We start from the raw sequence: 18,121 nt of genomic DNA, 5'->3' as shown, positions 1-18,121 counted from the left end.
AATGATTTTGATCATTCAGTTTGATACGTGAGAATACATTGCAACGATACATAGGAAATTAGCATGCCACTGCGCAAGGATGACAAAAACTAAATATAGGAGATTAAAACTATAATTAAACCAAATTTTTAATACTCTCTCTGTAATTTTCAAATTAATAAGGTTTTTTCTACACTACTCTTTGATAATTTGGAGATATTTACTAAATAATAAGGTTTTTTCTACATTACTCTTTGATAATTTAGAGATATTTACCCAACAATCAACGAGAACAAGTCATATGTAAACATTTGTTACAAATTAGTTGTGGGTACTACGTGCAATTAAACTTAAGTGGCATGTTCTCATTGGTAATTGCATAAATACCCCTAAATTATCAAGAGGAAGGGTATGTCTCACCAATTAATAATTGTTTACAATTTTCAATACAATATTAATTACTCTCTCTCACCTGTTATTATATGTACCAAGTGTAATTGATTTTTCTTCATTCTCAATGTTAAAATATAACTTTCGGAGTCGTGCATATCATGTCAAGAACATCACTAATCAATTAATTGCATAACACCACCAATATATTATGAAGTTTAAATTATAAAAAAAAAAAAACAAATTTTGGATATTAAGAAATCATACATATTGATTTTACCTCATTCTCATGTCTCAAATATGACTCTTAGAGTCATGCATTTCAACCACCATGAATACCACCAACCAACAACTACATGTATAACACCATCAACTCTCTTGGAGTATTGCATGTCATGTAATAATAAATATTATATATGTAAGAAATAGTAAAGTCTAACTCTATTACATTTATGTATATATTATATATCAAGGAATTGATTTTGTTTTTAATTTGTAAAAAAAAATGGATTTTGTTTTAAAAATTATTTGTTAAAGTAGCCTAGTAGCTAGAAATTCCACCCTTATAGGGTGAAGGGTGAAATTTCAATTGAGCTAAGTTCACGGGACATCACCACTTTAAACTTCAACAAAACTTAGATAAGAAATATTATAAACATTATTTATTTCTTTTATCTCTTAATTTTCTCCATGTATTCTTTTGTAGTTGTCTAATATTTTTCTATCTTTCATCAAACAAACTCTATTAGCAAAACACGCCAAAACAATATTAGCGAAAACGATAATTAGGCAAACCAACTCTATCTTTAAAGAAACCCTCTCTAAAACAATTTGGTAATTGATCCCATCAGACTAACCCATTAACAAAAAAACCTGCATTAACTAATCTGTCTGCACAAGTATTTTCTTCTCTATAAATATGAGAAAATCTAAAGCGGAAATTTTTAATGATATCAAGACAATTTTTCCATTTAACCTTAAGTTTCCAACGGACTAGATGTTTATTTGAGGTCACATGTCCCTTATTTGTAACTTGAGTGGTTTATTTTAAATGGTGATTGATCTGACACGCCAAATTCGACACCTATTGTTATGTCGTAGGAAAATTGAAAATAGTTGTATTATAGATCGGCTAAAGTCCAATAGACGTCAAGGCCCATTGTAATGAATAAGAACAGCGCGTGGCACGAACGACCACAGAGCCAATATACGAGCACAAATAAAAGACTCTATGTTCCTAACATATCCAAACATGCTGCCAAATAAAGGACAATTCAGACGTTATTATATGTGGCAGATCCTCTATACATGGGGAATTTCACTATACTGTAAACCCTAATATTCTACTGAAGATTAAGAAATCATCTCATCACCACTATTCATAACTTCTACCAGTTGAATCATCATCAACATCTAAGACATTCATTTCTGAACAACCAGTTTAAGTGGAATGTGAATTAAATTCAAAACATGTATATGGAGATATATTTTTCCGATAATAATAAACTCAAAACATTTCATTAACAAAGAATTTAGAGATATTAGAAAGTGATAATTGTAACGATTCAAATTGAAGCACTAATAACACTTGTTTATACAACAAAAATCTAGGAAACAAATTATAATAATTAAAGATGCGTGATAGCAAACTAAGCTAATCTTATGAAATAATTAAAGATACGTTTAAGATAAATATATCCGATAAATCAAACTAATAATGATTTATAAACAAAATAACTTAACTAAGCGATAAGGACTAACGTTCTCTTAAAAAAAGTGATAACCTTATAATTCTCTCTATGAGATAATTCAAAATATAAAGTGTTGAGATAATTCAAACAAATTTTCTAAGTCAACATGCAAATTTAAATTTGATCATTATGCAAAGAGGATCGTTTTGTTTTGAATGTTCATGGGTGTTACCGGCTTGATTAGGAGAAGTGATGATGGTCGTTGATTTGAGCAGCTTCTTATTAAGCAACACCTAAGGAGGACGAGCTCATGGCAATTTATATTCGTTTGCACACTTGTTGTGAATTCGATTAAATCACACCAATAATAATCTTGACGTGTGGAGAAAACACAGAAAATCACACCAATATATATATATAGGGCTGCGCAGGGCACATGCGCAGCACTAGCTGCGCAGGACGCAACCCACAACAACAATTCCCCAAATTCAGCTTTCAATTGCGCCATGCTCAGCCCCTATTGCGCCTTGTGCAGGGCACATGGACAGGACCAGTTTTCTGTTTTTCTGCATCATTGTTCAAGGCAATTCCAACAACAATAAGTCCAAATGTTACAATCATATTTGATTCTATTCGGATTCCAAGAGTGTGGTTGATCTTGTTTCCAAGATTATCAATAATTTTATGGGTATGCTTATGTTATTGTACGCTGCTTTCATTCAGGAGTTGTTACACTTGAGATTGGGTTGCGATTTTGCATCACTTGTTTAGGGATGAAATTTGTTTTATTTTTTCTGATTTAGCCGATGTTACAAAAAAAGAAGAGCATTTTAAAGAAGAAATTATTTCCTTGATTTACAAAATATGAATAAATGAAACACAAGAGATTGCAATGACCGAGTTTGCCAAAGTGAACTTTAATTTTCTCAAATGCAACTCTAAGTAGAAAATTTTCCATACAAACTAATTGTTTTAAAACCATAATTCACCTACATATATCTGCCACTTTTTGTTTTTCTAGCAACAATTAATCCTTGATCAAAACATCGTCTCTTCCTTTCTTATGAAAAAGAGACCAGAAGGACTACCAATAGGTAACAACGCCAACCTCGCAATCGATTCAGCACCTTCATCAGGTGTTAAATAACCTGTATTGCAGTTTATATCTGTTTTCACATAACCAGGACAAACAGCATTGATGCATATTAATGGATACTTTTTAGCCACAACCCTTGTATAGGCATTTAGAGCAATTTTTGAAATAATGTATGCAGACAAATTAATAGCCCAACCTCTGTTTTCTAGTGAACCCTCTTTAAAATCCTTTAGAAATTGATTCAAAACTTCATCAATCTTTTCCTCAGTAAGATTTTTAACATCACTCAATACTTCCTTAGGCCAGCCATTTGGAATTTTCTGCAAACAAATATATCAATGAGAATTGTAACGTACATATATACTCCCTTTGTAACATATATCAATGGAGCCGATGATCGAACCCAGAATCTTTAGCATATTATCTAAACCTCTCTCACCACTAGATCAAAGCTAGTGGCTTAATTTAATGTACTGTTTTATTTACATATTTTTCATTATAGTTAAGTTTTCAAATAAGCTTCCAAAGAAAGTAGCAAAAGTTATATTAAGTGTCACATACCTCCAATCTTCCACTAGATGATGAAACATTGACAATATTTGGTGAGGTTGAAAGTTGGAGAAGGGGAATAAGTGCTTTGGTTAATTCCTTGGCTCCATAGTAATTTGTTTTAATACCTGCTTCTGTTTGTTCATACGTCTCAGTTAGTATTTTACTCCAATCAATCTTGCCATAATTTTCCTGCAACCAAAAATAAAAAATAAAAAATATCTAATGAATGACTTGAAATTGTTAATAAATTTGACTCAAGCACTTTACAAGCACCACAATTTCTTCGACGGTAATAGAACGGCAAGCACCACAATTTCTAGAATACATTAGTAATTTATAGAATAGTTAAGTGATGATGCACATGTCTAGTTATTATTTTCTAGCAGCAGCCATAGCCTCACCGTCCATATATGCATGCCTCAGTTAGTATTTTCGGCGTTTATACCTCTCAAACTGTCTCAAAATATAGAAAAAGGAAAGAAATCAAATACCATAATATTAGCAGCAGCCATAGCCTCACCGTCCATATATGCACCAGGAATTCCAGCGTTGTTTACCTAAACAGAGTGTGTTTCGAATATTAGCAGTCATTCATAAAGAACTAGAAAATATCTCATATACAAAGAAAGAACCATATAATATCTTGTATATTCAGGTTTTGTTCTGTCTAAAAACATTAGGTTATGTTTTTGACAAATATAAATGGTTATGTTTAAGACACCTAGAGTGAGACAAAAAGAAAACGCGATCAAGCTCAATTACTTTCCGTTATGATCAATTGTAGTACCGATGGGTGTTTAATTTATGAAAGTGGAGCCATGGTGCAAGCAATCTTAATTCAACAAAAATGTGTAGATGCCTTGAAGCGTTAGACTTTGACGATAGTCACTCTAACACAATCAAAGAAGGCTGAGATGATAGATAAAATAGAGTGTTATTATCGTGTGCGTCAAATATAAAGTATTGAGGGAATTTTCAAGGGAGAAGACAGTAGAGGAGACGCCGATCAAACTAGAATCGTTGTATATAACAAAGTCACTGGTTCATAGGTTATGTATAAAACAACAACTCTACTCATTTAATTAAGGATGTACTTCTTTAAGTAAGAAATGCACTATCATCGTGTAGAAAGGTGCAATCTGCTATTAGGACCAATGAGTTTACCAAGTTTAACTACTTGAAGATTGAATCTAATGGTGAAGACTTTATTGCCTCAAGAGGAAGAGATATGAGAGTAGAGGAAACTTCAAAGGAACAAAATCTAGTCAAGTCCAAATCAAAGGGATTTGATAAACTGAAGTACGAATGCTTCATTTTGTTACAAAATTGGTCACATCAAGAAGGATTGTCCTGAAAGTGATTTCGTTCAAGGCTAAATCAAATTCAACACAAGGGGCGGTGACAAGTCAAAGTGTAAGTGCTTTAATTCTCAAAATTGAATCCAATTTTCAAATACATGGATGAAGTGTGAGTGTAGTTAAAATTTAAGAGCCGACAAAAATTTGTTTTGAATAAGTTTATCCTGCAAACTTTATTCTAGCTATACAAATGAGTTGAATGTAAAACAATTTATATTATGATATTTTCAATTAAAATGGACTAAACAATAAATTCAAGCTTAAAAACCAATTTTATACTCAAAAGCTCAGAAGATAAAATTGATCTTTCTTACCAAGATATCTAGTTTTCCAAATTGTTTCTGAATGAAATCTGCAAATGATCTTATACCAGCAAAATCTGTGACATCAAGTTGATGAAAAATCACAAGGCCAGGCAGAGAAAGCTGTTTCAATTTCTGAACAGCTTCAAGACCTCTGTTTTGATCTCTTGCAGTAAGCACAACCGTGATCCCTTTAGAAGCCAATTGTTTGCATACTGCAAATCCTATTCCTTTGTTGGCTCCTGTCACAACTGCATACCTACAAACAAGATTAACAATTTTGTTAAAAAAAAAAAATAGAAACAAGATTGAGAAAGTTAAATACTGAAATTATGAGTCATTATATATAGTGAAAATTGTAGTATACATTTTTGTTGCTTCTGCCATTGATCTATAATTTGAATGATATCAATTAAATGCTCTTGTACGTGGTTATGTTTATATCAATTCCGTTCAATATATCAATTGAGGTTTGTTTTTTGTTTTTGAAGTTTTGTTGGAATTTTACATAGTTAGTATCAACTTATCATTAAAATAATTTGCTGTTGGACCACTTTCTTGGTTGAAAATGTTTGAAATAGTCATAGATATACAAATTACTATATTATAACATATATCTACAATATGTACCTTTTTAGATTATAGAAACTGATGGATTATTTCGCAAGTGAACGAATTACCACGTAGTAATAAAAATATCGATCCACAGGGATTGTGTGATTAAACTAGTCGAACAGTGCTCATAGACATTATGCAAGAAAAACACATAAATTGGGGGTGTGTTGAGTAATGAATTGTTAGAAAACGTGCTTTGATATAATGGAAAGGCGAGGTAGAATCATCGGAATCGCCTAGTCTATAGCTAAACCACATGCAATCTACTATACCATAGGAATCTACTCAAGTGTTCACAACTAGATCGACAAATTAGTGAATCGCAATCTCTTGTCAAAATCCACTCTATTCGTTGTCGATACTCCCCCGATCTCTCGGGCGGAAGCTACCTACAACGAATGATATTAACGCGCGTCAATCGTTCGCTACACTCTATGCCTCAATCTCTCGACCGGAGACACTCGAGTGCTCAATGCAATTCAGTTCAGAAATTAAATCAATACTCTCGCACGTGACTTAACTCAAAATCATTACAACACTAATGAAGGATCATAAAGCATTAAGAGACGAATTGCATTAAGTAAACACTATGAAAAGAGTAGATTCTTACAATTAAGCAGATTACATGAGATTCATCTACATCCTAAGCTATCCTAGATCCTACCTCCAAAGAAGCTTAGCTCCTCATCTTCCTTCGTTCGCTTCCGAGCTTCAATGTCATGGCTTGTGAATCCATGCTATCGATGTGCTTGGAGCTATCCTCTGGAGTCTTGAATCCCAATCTTGAAGTTTCCAAACCCAGAATGTAGATCAAAGTTGCAGAATTTTCCAACCAAAACAGAATTATGCAGAAACTATATATACAGAATGCAACCACGCCGCGCGCCAGATCAACCACGCCGCGCGTGGTTGCAGATCCATCAACTACGCCGCGCGTGATAACGGTATCACGCGGCGCGTAATCAAGTCAGAGAGCAATCTTCTTCTTGAACAAGGCATCACGCCGCGCGTGGTCAGGCATCACGCCGTGCGTGGTCAGAGTGAAAATCTTGGCTCCCTGTGAGCTCCATCACGCGGCGCGTGATGGGCTACGCCCCCAGCGTAGTGAAAATCCTCCATTTCCTGCAATTTTTCCTGTTTTCTTGCAAAACAAGTAATCAAGCTTATGATTAGATTTCTCTTATATTTATTGCTAAAAACCTACTAAAATGCATCTAATGTTGCTAAAATAGGCATGGATTAGAGAGTGTGACGATTCGTCATCACAACCCCAAACTTAAACCTTTCCTTGTCCTCAAGGAAACAACTTTTACCTCAAGCTTTTGTGTCAAGACCTTGGCATTTTCCTTAAATTCACTCGAATCATACATACGTGAGAATCACCTGATGATCAATGATCCACCTGCAAACAATGCTCAATTGCACAATCGTTCCCGCAAGACATTTTCAAGTAGTTCACACTTTTCGACCACGGCTCTATGATTTCATCACACTACTCACATGCACTCTTCAGTTTGGGTAATTCACTCAAATCAACACATCAATGCAAGTCAACAATAATTTTGCAAGTAGTCTAAGAATTCATTCGGTTCACTTTGTGCACACACATTAGAGGTCTTTTAGGGTTATAACGTGGCTTGGCTAGGGTGGATGGTGATATTTTGGGATAAGTAGTAGAAAAACTTGGAGTTAGATCCCCCTATAAGTCAAAGAACATATTCATAAACCAAACCCCTTTTGAAATATAGTGGACTAGAGAACTTTTTCACATCATCAAACAAAGTTTTGCAATTCTTTTGAATTCAAGGCTATCACTTCTTTTCTATATTTTTTTTTGATTTTTCACATTCATTCATCTCTTTTTTTTTTTCATTTTCTTTCTTTTCTCTTCAAAACTTTTATAAGTTCTCTAGTACCCTCACCCCAAACTTTATTTGTTGCTAATTCCAAAGAGCAACCCCAAACTTAGTGGTGAGCAATGCGCATCAACCACTAATTAGGTGCCTAACCTCCAAGAAAGTCATTCCTTTTTTTCATCAAAAATTTCTTAAGGTTTTGCAAAAATAACATATTCTTTTTCAGCTCAAATTGGTTAAGCAAAGGATAATTATAAGTAAGGGTGGATAGAAAGGCTCAAAGGTACCAAGGAACATGCCTCGTGTGTGCTACAAAAGTACCAATCAAATAAAAAGACGACAAGCAAAATCGAGAGACAATACATGAGCGGATATCACACATAGAAGAAAAAGGAGTGTTTGGCTCAATACCTCTCGGTTGGGTCGAATCAAAGAACCGGTCAAAAAGTGTGCGTTCCCTTCCTTTGCCTCTTGATCACATGAGTGCAACAAGCTATTGCACTGCAAGTTTCACATATCACACACGGAGAAAATCAAGTAATTGATACTCAAGTAACTAGAAGGAACATGCCAAAGTATTGAAACAAACTCTAAAAGTAAAAACCATTCCACAATCAAACAAGAGAAGATTCAAATTCAGAGTACACAAATAAAACATCCAGCCAATATTCAAGCAACATCAAATATTATTACAAACCCAAGCAAATAAAAGACAATTAAGTAAAGATAGAGTAGTAGAGTAGTAGCAGCAGCAGCAGCAGCAAATCATCACCAACAATGTCAAACAGCGTCATCCGGTTGGCCAGTGAAGTAGTTTGTGAACGGGCTATTCAAGTTCAGATTCAGCCCATCCACATCCAGCATCTCCCTCTCCATAGCAGCAGCCTCATCCTGCTCAACCCGGCGTCGCCTCTCGATCTCGGCCAACTCAGAAGTTCTCAGACCCGAATTGTACGCTTGTCTGGCCTGAAAAGATGTCAGCTCCCTCGCCTGATGCGCCTCCCAATCAGTATCAACGGGATACAAAGTCCCAAAAGTAGGAGGAGGGAAAGTAGACCGGTAAGTCATCGCCTCGGTGTACATGGAAGAGGCGGTATCAAAGTAAAGATTAGGCAACCCGGAGTATTGTGAAATTTCCATCTGATGCAACATCGAAGCCAGCTGGTTAACATCATGAGAATAAGGAGGAGGAGTATGTGCCGGTATCTCTTGAGACTCAAATGCCGGATCCCCTTGTTGATCCGGATGATTACCTTCTTCAAACCGATTAATCTCTTCTTCTTCCCTCAACGCTTCCTCTCTTGCAGCATTCCCCTCACCACGGGGCACAATAGGACCTCTCTCAAACTTTTTGATGAAATACGATAATGACAAAGGACGAACAGGATGAAGATCGCCTTCTTGCACATTCATTGGAACATTATTCGCCCTACACAAGGCAGCGATGAGATTACAATGTGTAACACCCAAACCCATTATTTATATATTTCTTCCTTAGTAAAATCTTTTTCAAAATACGCAACGGAAAATCACATTTAATTTATTGAATGTCGGTTCGAGTATTACACTCCTCTACCAAAATAATACTAATGTTGTTAATTAGTAAAAATACTTGTTTATACAAATGTTAAATCAACTAATGTATTTATTAGCTATACAAAACAACCTTCTATATACATATAAAACCCCTTTTCCCGTGTCACAATCAGAGCAGAGCTTCACCGACGACTCGACATCGAATACCACAAAACCTGTAAATCTGGACCCCCAACGGTCCAGTACATAACACATAAAAGAGAGTTAGATAACATACTCAAAATATACAAGTGTAAGTAAATGGTACTTAAACACTTCTTCATAAAAACATGCATAATCATACATTATACATATACATCACCATCATTCATGCATATTCATATATCATGCATATACTTCATTTATCACCTAATCAAACATCCACAAAATACACCAAACATATAGTTTCACGTCGTCTCGGACAATACCAAAACATCAACAAATACATTGTTCAGATTATGGTCATGACGGACCCTGCGTTGTTCATTTTATAGTCATGACGGACTCTGCTCTTCACATACGGATTAACAATCAACATTTACCAAGTATGTGTCAAACATCATTTATTATAAAATGCACACATAATCCCTAATGCAATCTAATGCTTCACATTCATGTTATGTCCTCTAGACACCTCTAATGCATGTGGTACCATCGTCTTTATCAGAGTATTTCACCTCCGATATCCGTCTTTATCAAACAAATATAGTTCGATATCCTTCTTTATTGGACAAGCCAATATCCCTAAATATTCATGATGCATGCACTCAAAACTCATGAATATATTCATCAACAATTTTGGCATATAGCCCGTCAACAATAACGTGGAACACTATCCAACGTCCGTCTTTATTAAGATAATCAATACCTTAATATCCGTCTTTATTAGAATAACATAATTCTAATATCCTTCTTTATTAAGTTGATTAACACCTTAATATACTTCATTTATACTTCATACATGATTAACAATCGTTATAAGCATCAACAAGCATCAACAAGCATCAACAATCATGTAAGAATAAGACACTGATTGAAAATACATGCAAAGGAAGATATCAGATGAAAAATTGATGAAATCTGCAGCATTTTCGCCTGAGGCGCAAAAATTTACGTTTGAGGCGAAAGTTTCGCCTGAGGCGCAAAAATTTACGTTTGAGGCGCAGAAACATCTGAAAGGTTGGCTGCTCACTGTTTTTCCGTTTCAGGCGGAAATTATTGTGCCTGAGGCGGAAAAACATGCGTTTTCTACACAAAAACGCCCAAAAATCCCATTTTTCATGTTATAAATCCCAAAAGAGTTTGTATTCAAGTGCTACAAACATATCTAAACACAAAAGGACGGTTCATTTCACCGATCTACCATTTTTACTACGAAAAAGTAGAGATTTAACACTTTTACTCAAAACTCTCAAGAACACAAAGTTCTTGAGTTTAATCCATTAGAAAACTCGTTTTAACCATTATTTCCGTTCATTAATCATGTTAAAAGCATGTTAAACATATTAAGAACCTTAGGAACGATTTCCATCAAGAAAATCCATTCCAAACTAAAACGAAAATGGGGTGGAGGAAGTTCGGGTGAGGAGAAATCGACATTCTCCCCTTCCTCGAGTCACCCACGAATATGAAATCTACTCTCTTACCTGGATTCGAAGAAAACACGACGAAGATCTCGAATCCCTAGCTCTCCCCTTGCTCTAGCTCCCAAGCTCTCCTCTTCCTCTCTCAAGAACACAAAAGACATGAGAAATGAATTTCTCTCTCTCTTCCTTGCCCTTAATGGGCGCCCCCTCACACACACTCAAGGCCCATTGGGCCTCAAGTCCGATTGGCTTGGCCCAATTACACGTTAACTCTCACTACTCGCTTAATAACTAAAGTACTCGATAAATAACTCTAGTTATTAACTTAATTAAAATGCCACGTTAAATAAAATATTTTAACACATAAAAATAATAACATGAAAATTGGGTCGTTACAACTCTCCCTCACTTAAAAGATTTTCGCCCTCGAAAATTACGCAACTAAAACAACTCCGGATAACTCCTGTATCTGACCCTCCAACGAAACGTTCAAAACGCTACACATTACTAAGTTTGACAAAATTAGTTTATCCCATCCAACACAATTTTTGTCCATTTATCAACAAGAGATCAAGGACGGCCAGTTCCTCAATTTGTCGATAAATATTCAACAATCATGATATCGGCACAAAACAGTCTTATCAAACCGCTAAAACGTCCACTCCGCACGAAACATCCATAGATTCACATTCTACGGCCTCACAACGTTACCCTAAAACAGGTACAAACAATCGAACTCTCCGAAAGATACTTCCGTGGAATACTTCCACAACTCTATAATTCTCATAAATCTTTGATTCCCTCATGAATCACTTAACTGTGCTACATCACTTATTCATATTCGAATCTTATTCCAACTTATCACTCAATATTTCAATTCCAACAATCACTTGATGACCAACATTCTCAAACTTCATTGACACATGCTAAAAACTACCGTCTCTAACCGTCAAATTCCTTTTCTCACATTGAGTCGAATCCAATACGACTACTCTGTTCCCAAGTAATCTCTCAACCAATATTTGCATTCCTTAACGCAAACATTTTCCAATACCACTTCTCCTTAATCCCTTAGCAATTCGCTACTTCAAAATTAGGCTACCGCCTAAAATTGGTTCTCCAAACAATCATAACCTCTATCTCGTTGATTCCAAACGACATCTTCAATTTGCCCATAATCCATCTATCGATGTTCCTCATCATCTTGTATTGCAACAAGCACACTCTTCTCCGTTTATTCACTCATCGAATTAAATCCACAAAGCTCCAAATACTCGTCATACGATCTAATCCCATCCATTAAATTCTAATCAACCTTTGTCTTAGTATTCTTACTCATGACTCCTTGTCTAATCCCAATATGACATCTCTAGAGAATTTCCAAAATTCTCGTCCAAATACATTTTAAGTTATGCACCAAGTCACTACCGTTTCATCATCCATGATGAAACAATTTAAAATCCTTTACTTCATTGTCACCGATTACGACCATACTACATCAACATCCACGATGCATCTAACAAAACTAGTCTCTACCGACTCTTCCATTCCACAAATCCAAATTCCTTAGCAAATACTTACTCACTCTTATCTTGTGGGCACTACCAAATGCTCTCTGACACTTACCTTAGGCATCACCTTCAACTCCTTACTATATGTGCTCAAACACAACATCTACTCATATGTGCGGTAATCCTTTTCGCAAACTCTCACCTAACACAAGTCACTTCCAACATGACCTCCTACTACTCATTCTCAACACGTTCTCCAACGGCTAACTTTCTTATTCTTCATCATTCAAAAATGATACCTCTCTTTTAGCTTCATCTCCACCTCTAGGATCTCATTCAACTTCGACACAAATTGCCCTGTCATTATCCAAATCCAATTACCCTTTCTTTGGCAAGCCTCTCACAAAATCTTTCGAATTGTTATCCTACTTCCATCTTCGAATAAGCTCGACTACTCATACAATCCTCACTTCCAACGATTCAACAAACATACCAATCCTATTATGATATTTCTCAACTCCATTCTTATTTACTTTAAAACCTACTTCCCTTCATCGATTAATTAACACCAACGGTTCACTAATCTTCACATCTCTTTCTCTAAGCTTCTCAAATCTCTTCCGAAAGTCACTTCACACACTAGACTTAGAACTCCAAATTGTTCAACTAATTCATCCTACTACCATATGCACGACTCACATAAAGCTTCTTACTCAAGAATCCGGTACAACATCCGATCCACTTGGATGACAACTTACTTCGAAATCATCACCTCCTCAAGAATCTTAATCACTCCCTCTTCCTCATATTCGACTCCTTTCGATCAAACATGTACTTCAACTTTGGTCCACAAAACACGCCTCCATACTTTTAGTGCAACACACGATCTCCAACCGTTCTGAATACTCTTCATCTCACTTAACCAATCTCACTAACGCCTCACGGCGAAACACTTGGTCCGACAACTCCTCTTCTAATAGTTTCTCACAACTTGTTGCGCCCATTCATTCCACTTCGAACAACGTCGCCAATTCCTGAATATTCCGCTTCAAGAACATCTCTACTCATCTCCTCACGATCGAAACATCTCGGAGGGATATAACCTTCTCCCCCACTTATCTCAAACTCACTCGTACTCTTCCACTAGAACTTCCGGTGCTCACACCTAACGGTTCTATCGTCTCTAAACATATTCTTCCTAAGAAGAAACTAGTATCGACATCGTTTACACGCATGTCGCATACAAGGGACAAAACCTAACCCACGATACCTAAACACTTACACAAAATCATGCAAGCATCCAAGTAACCTATACTTCCCTCACTTCTCAAAGTTAGGAAATCAAAACAACATAAGAAAAATGAACATTGCATAGCAATAATTCATACTCACATTAAATCAACTCAGAACAAGACGTCAACAAAATAAATTTCTTGTCTGGCTCCCTCGCTTAGCAAAAGCTAGCGAGCTCCCGGCGAGACAAGTCAAAAACATTCACATGATTTAGCAAGACTTAGCGAGACTCAGCGAGGTTCATTCTTCGCCTAGCGAGCACATCCAAAAATCTGGGTGCTCTGCTACGGTTTTGAACTTACGCTCACTAAACTCTCGTTTTCTCGACTCACTAATCCACAAAATCCAAAACATCAAGCATATAACATCATTATAAACTTGAAAGTACAAATTAGAATCATGCATCACAATTACAACATAGGATTATGAGAGCTTCATGTTTTTACTCATAAAACGCATAGCAATTCAAATGCCTAGTAATCATCTAGCACATGTTATAAACAAACATATAACAAACACATACCAGGACACATTAATATCCTACTCTTCTCACCATTTTGAAAATTAATTTTCACTCACCCAAAAGAAAATAACTCTATATTTTCATCAAAATCTTCAAGAAATAATATTAGTTTTTAAAATTATTTCAAATCATTACCACATGCAGTTTTATATCATGCCGGATCGTCACATGCAGTTTTACATCATGCCGGATCATCAACAATTAGCAAATAAGCATCAATCCATCAAGTTTAAACTACAAAAAGGTTAAACTCTACGCATATACAACTATTATAAACATAGGAGTATAGCACTCACACCATTACTCACAAAAAGAACGAATAATTAATCCAATTCACATCACTCATAGTTCCTAAATAAACAACATGAATGATTTCACAAAACAAACACAACAATATTGTTAGACAAACACGACTGACACACAACACTCACTTGGTCTGACTGCACAGACCTGCTCTGATCGACACATAACCCACACAGTCCGAAGACAACGGGGCTCTGATACCAATTGTAACACCCAAACCCATTATTTATATATTTCTTCCTTAGTAAAATCTTTTTCAAAATACGCAACGGAAAATCACATTTAATTTATTGAATGTCGGTTCGAGTATTACACTCCTCTACCAAAATAATACTAATGTTGTTAATTAGTAAAAATACTTGTTTATACAAATGTTAAATCAACTAATGTATTTATTAGCTATACAAAACAACCTAGATAAGGAGATTCTATATACATATAAAACCCCTTTTCCCGTGTCACAATCAGAGCAGAGCTTCACCGACGACTCGACATCGAATACCACAAAACCTGTAAATCTGGACCCCCAACGGTCCAGCACATAACACATAAAAGAGAGTTAGATAACATACTCAAAATATACAAGTGTAAGTAAATGGTACTTAAACACTTCTTCATAAAAACATGCATAATCATACATTATACATATACATCACCATCATTCATGCATATTCATATATCATGCATATACTTCATTTATCACCTAATCAAACATCCACAAAATACACCAAACATATAGTTTCACGTCGTCTCGGACAATACCAAAACATCAACAAATACATTGTTCAGATTATGGTCATGACGGACCCTGCGTTGTTCATTTTATAGTCATGACGGACTCTGCTCCTCACATACGGATTAACAATCAACATTTACCAAGTATGTGTCAAACATCATTTATTATAAAATGCACACATAATCCCTAATGCAATCTAATGCTTCACATTCATGTTATGTCCTCTAGACACCTCTAATGCATGTGGTACCATCGTCTTTATCAGAGTATTTCACCTCCGATATCCGTCTTTATCAAACAAATATAGTTCGATATCCTTCTTTATTGGACAAGCCAATATCCCTAAATATTCATGATGCATGCACTCAAAACTCATGAATATATTCATCAACAATTTTGGCATATAGCCCGTCAACAATAACGTGGAACACTATCCAACGTCCGTCTTTATTAAGATAATCAATACCTTAATATCCGTCTTTATTAGAATAACATAATTCTAATTTCCTTCTTTATTAAGTTGATTAACACCTTAATATACTTCATTTATACTTCATACATGATTAACAATCGTTATAAGCATCAACAAGCATCAACAAGCATCAACAAGCATCAACAATCATGTAAGAATAAGACACTGATTGAAAATACATGCAAAGGAAGATATCAGATGAAAAATTGATGAAATCTGCAGCATTTTCGCCTGAGGCGCAAAAATTTACGTTTGAGGCGAAAGTTTCGCCTGAGGCGCAAAAATTTACGTTTGAGGCGCAGAAACATCTGAAAGGTTGGCTGCTCACTATTTTCCGTTTCAGGCGGAAATTATTGTGCCTGAGGCGGAAAAACATGCGTTTTCTACACAAAAACGCCCAAAAATCCCATTTTTCATGTTATAAATCCCAAAAGAGTTTGTATTCAAGTGCTACAAACATATCTAAACACAAAAGGACGGTTCATTTCACCGATCTACCATTTTTACTACGAAAAAGTAGAGATTTAACACTTTTACTCAAAACTCTCAAGAACACAAAGTTCTTGAGTTTAATCCATTAGAAAACTCGTTTTAACCATTATTTCCGTTCATTAATCATGTTAAAAGCATGTTAAACATATTAAGAACCTTAGGAACGATTTCCATCAAGAAAATCCATTCCAAACTAAAACGAAAATGGGGTGGAGGAAGTTCGGGTGAGGAGAAATCGACATTCTCCCCTTCCTCGAGTCACCCACGAATATGAAATCTACTCTCTTACCTGGATTCGAAGAAAACACGACGAAGATCTCGAATCCCTAGCTCTCCCCTTGCTCTAGCTCCCAAGCTCTCCTCTTCCTCTCTCAAGAACACAAAAGACATGAGAAATGAATTTCTCTCTCTCTTCCTTGCCCTTAATGGGCGCCCCCTCACACACACTCAAGGCCCATTGGGCCTCAAGCCCGATTGGCTTGGCCCAATTACACGTTAACTCTCACTACTCGCTTAATAACTAAAGTACTCGATAAATAACTCTAGTTATTAACTTAATTAAAATGCCACGTTAAATAAAATATTTTAACACATAAAAATAATAACATGAAAATTGGGTCGTTACACAATGTCCCAAAGTAAAAGTAGGATTCGGGTGATTGGCTATTTCATGAAGATCTTTTTGTAACCAATACCCCAGATTAATATACTTCCCTTCAACCAACAACCGGACCGCGTAAGCATTATCCAGCTGAATCTCTGAATTGTTACCAACAACCCTCACATTCTTCAACCAAAATTCACCCCAAGCTCGGTGAACCGGATTAAAACTTGTTAAGCTCAACCTTCGAGGGAGAGAAGCTGGTGAGTGGGCTAGCCACATTGCTCCCGGTCGACACACTATACTTTTCAGTTCTTCCCTAACTTCAATACCACTCTTGTCGATCCTCTCTCTATCACGCAAAAGTTCACACACACCTCCCGCAGCACAACCAAGCAGATTGTTTATAGTTTCAAAAGAATAACTCACCTTAACACCCCTAACCACCGAAGTATATTCCGGAAACATTGGTTGATCCGGCAAATAGGCATTTGCAAAGAACTCCCTAGCCCACATCTGATTGCCAGGATTCACTTCATCTTTAATCATCAATTTATTAAATTTCTCCCATCCCCTAGACTTTATCGCATTTCCTAACTCAGCTACACCATTCAGCAAATCCTCACCAAAACCCTTCTCTTGATTAATAGTAAAGGTTCGAATTTGTGAGTACCTTTTCTCATGAACTTCACTGATGAAGTGAGGGTGAACCTGTGGCCGAGTAACATTGCTCCGGCGAGGAGGAGATGCTTGAGCGGACCGCGAAGATTGCCCCTTGCTGGCACTCATCTTCGTCCTTGGTTTCTTGGGTGGCTCTTGTGTTGGATTAGCATCACTCTTCTTCTTTCCCTTTCCGGTTAGCCGTGTCAACATCTTGATATTGTGAAGATTGAAGTGGGTTAATTTGGAGAAATGGTGAAATGAGGAATTGGAAGTGGAATTGGAGTGGGTGATATGGGTGGTATGTGAATGTGAAGGAGTGGGATGATTGGAGGTGTTTAGAAATGAAATTGGAGAGGTTTAAAAGATGAAAATGGGTTAACAATGGAGTTTTTCGTGTGAGAGAACGTGTGAATTGATGATGGGACGGATGGAGTGGTTGAGAAGATGAAGAAATTCAAATTTTACACGCTTTCCTGTGCAGCCACGCCGCGCGTGACCATTCCTACGCCCCGCGTAGTACCAATTGT

The 18,121-nt window shown here is 36.2% G+C and overlaps 1 protein-coding gene and 1 non-coding gene across 3 annotated transcripts; one reads left to right on the top strand and one right to left on the bottom strand.

The window, feature by feature from the left end:
* The first annotated feature begins 10 nt into the window (after nucleotides 1–10).
* Nucleotides 11–114, top strand: LOC123900254. Its single transcript, XR_006805902.1, has one exon. It is a non-coding gene; the product is annotated as a U6 spliceosomal RNA (small nuclear RNA).
* Nucleotides 115–2,655: 2,541 nt separating this feature from the next.
* Nucleotides 2,656–5,863, bottom strand: LOC123894371 ((+)-neomenthol dehydrogenase-like). Of its 2 annotated transcripts, XM_045944352.1 has the most exons (6): nucleotides 5,736–5,863; nucleotides 5,381–5,627; nucleotides 4,200–4,265; nucleotides 3,718–3,897; nucleotides 3,353–3,476; nucleotides 2,656–3,226 (listed from the first exon to the last, which is right to left on the bottom strand). In XM_045944352.1, exons 1-6 carry the CDS (start codon nucleotides 5,753–5,755, stop codon nucleotides 3,099–3,101), a joined length of 765 nt encoding a protein of 254 aa, XP_045800308.1. In that variant the 5' UTR covers nucleotides 5,756–5,863; the 3' UTR covers nucleotides 2,656–3,098. The 2 variants fall into 2 exon arrangements, with proteins under 2 accessions (XP_045800308.1, XP_045800307.1); XM_045944351.1 differs by having other exon boundaries at nucleotides 2,661–3,476.
* Nucleotides 5,864–18,121: the final 12,258 nt, after the last annotated feature.

Source organism: Trifolium pratense, linkage group LG7, assembly GCF_020283565.1.
Source record: "Trifolium pratense cultivar HEN17-A07 linkage group LG7, ARS_RC_1.1, whole genome shotgun sequence".
Lineage (NCBI taxonomy): Eukaryota > Viridiplantae > Streptophyta > Magnoliopsida > Fabales > Fabaceae > Trifolium > Trifolium pratense.
Note: the sequence above shows the minus strand (reverse complement) of the source record. Positions and strands in the feature narration are given on the sequence as shown.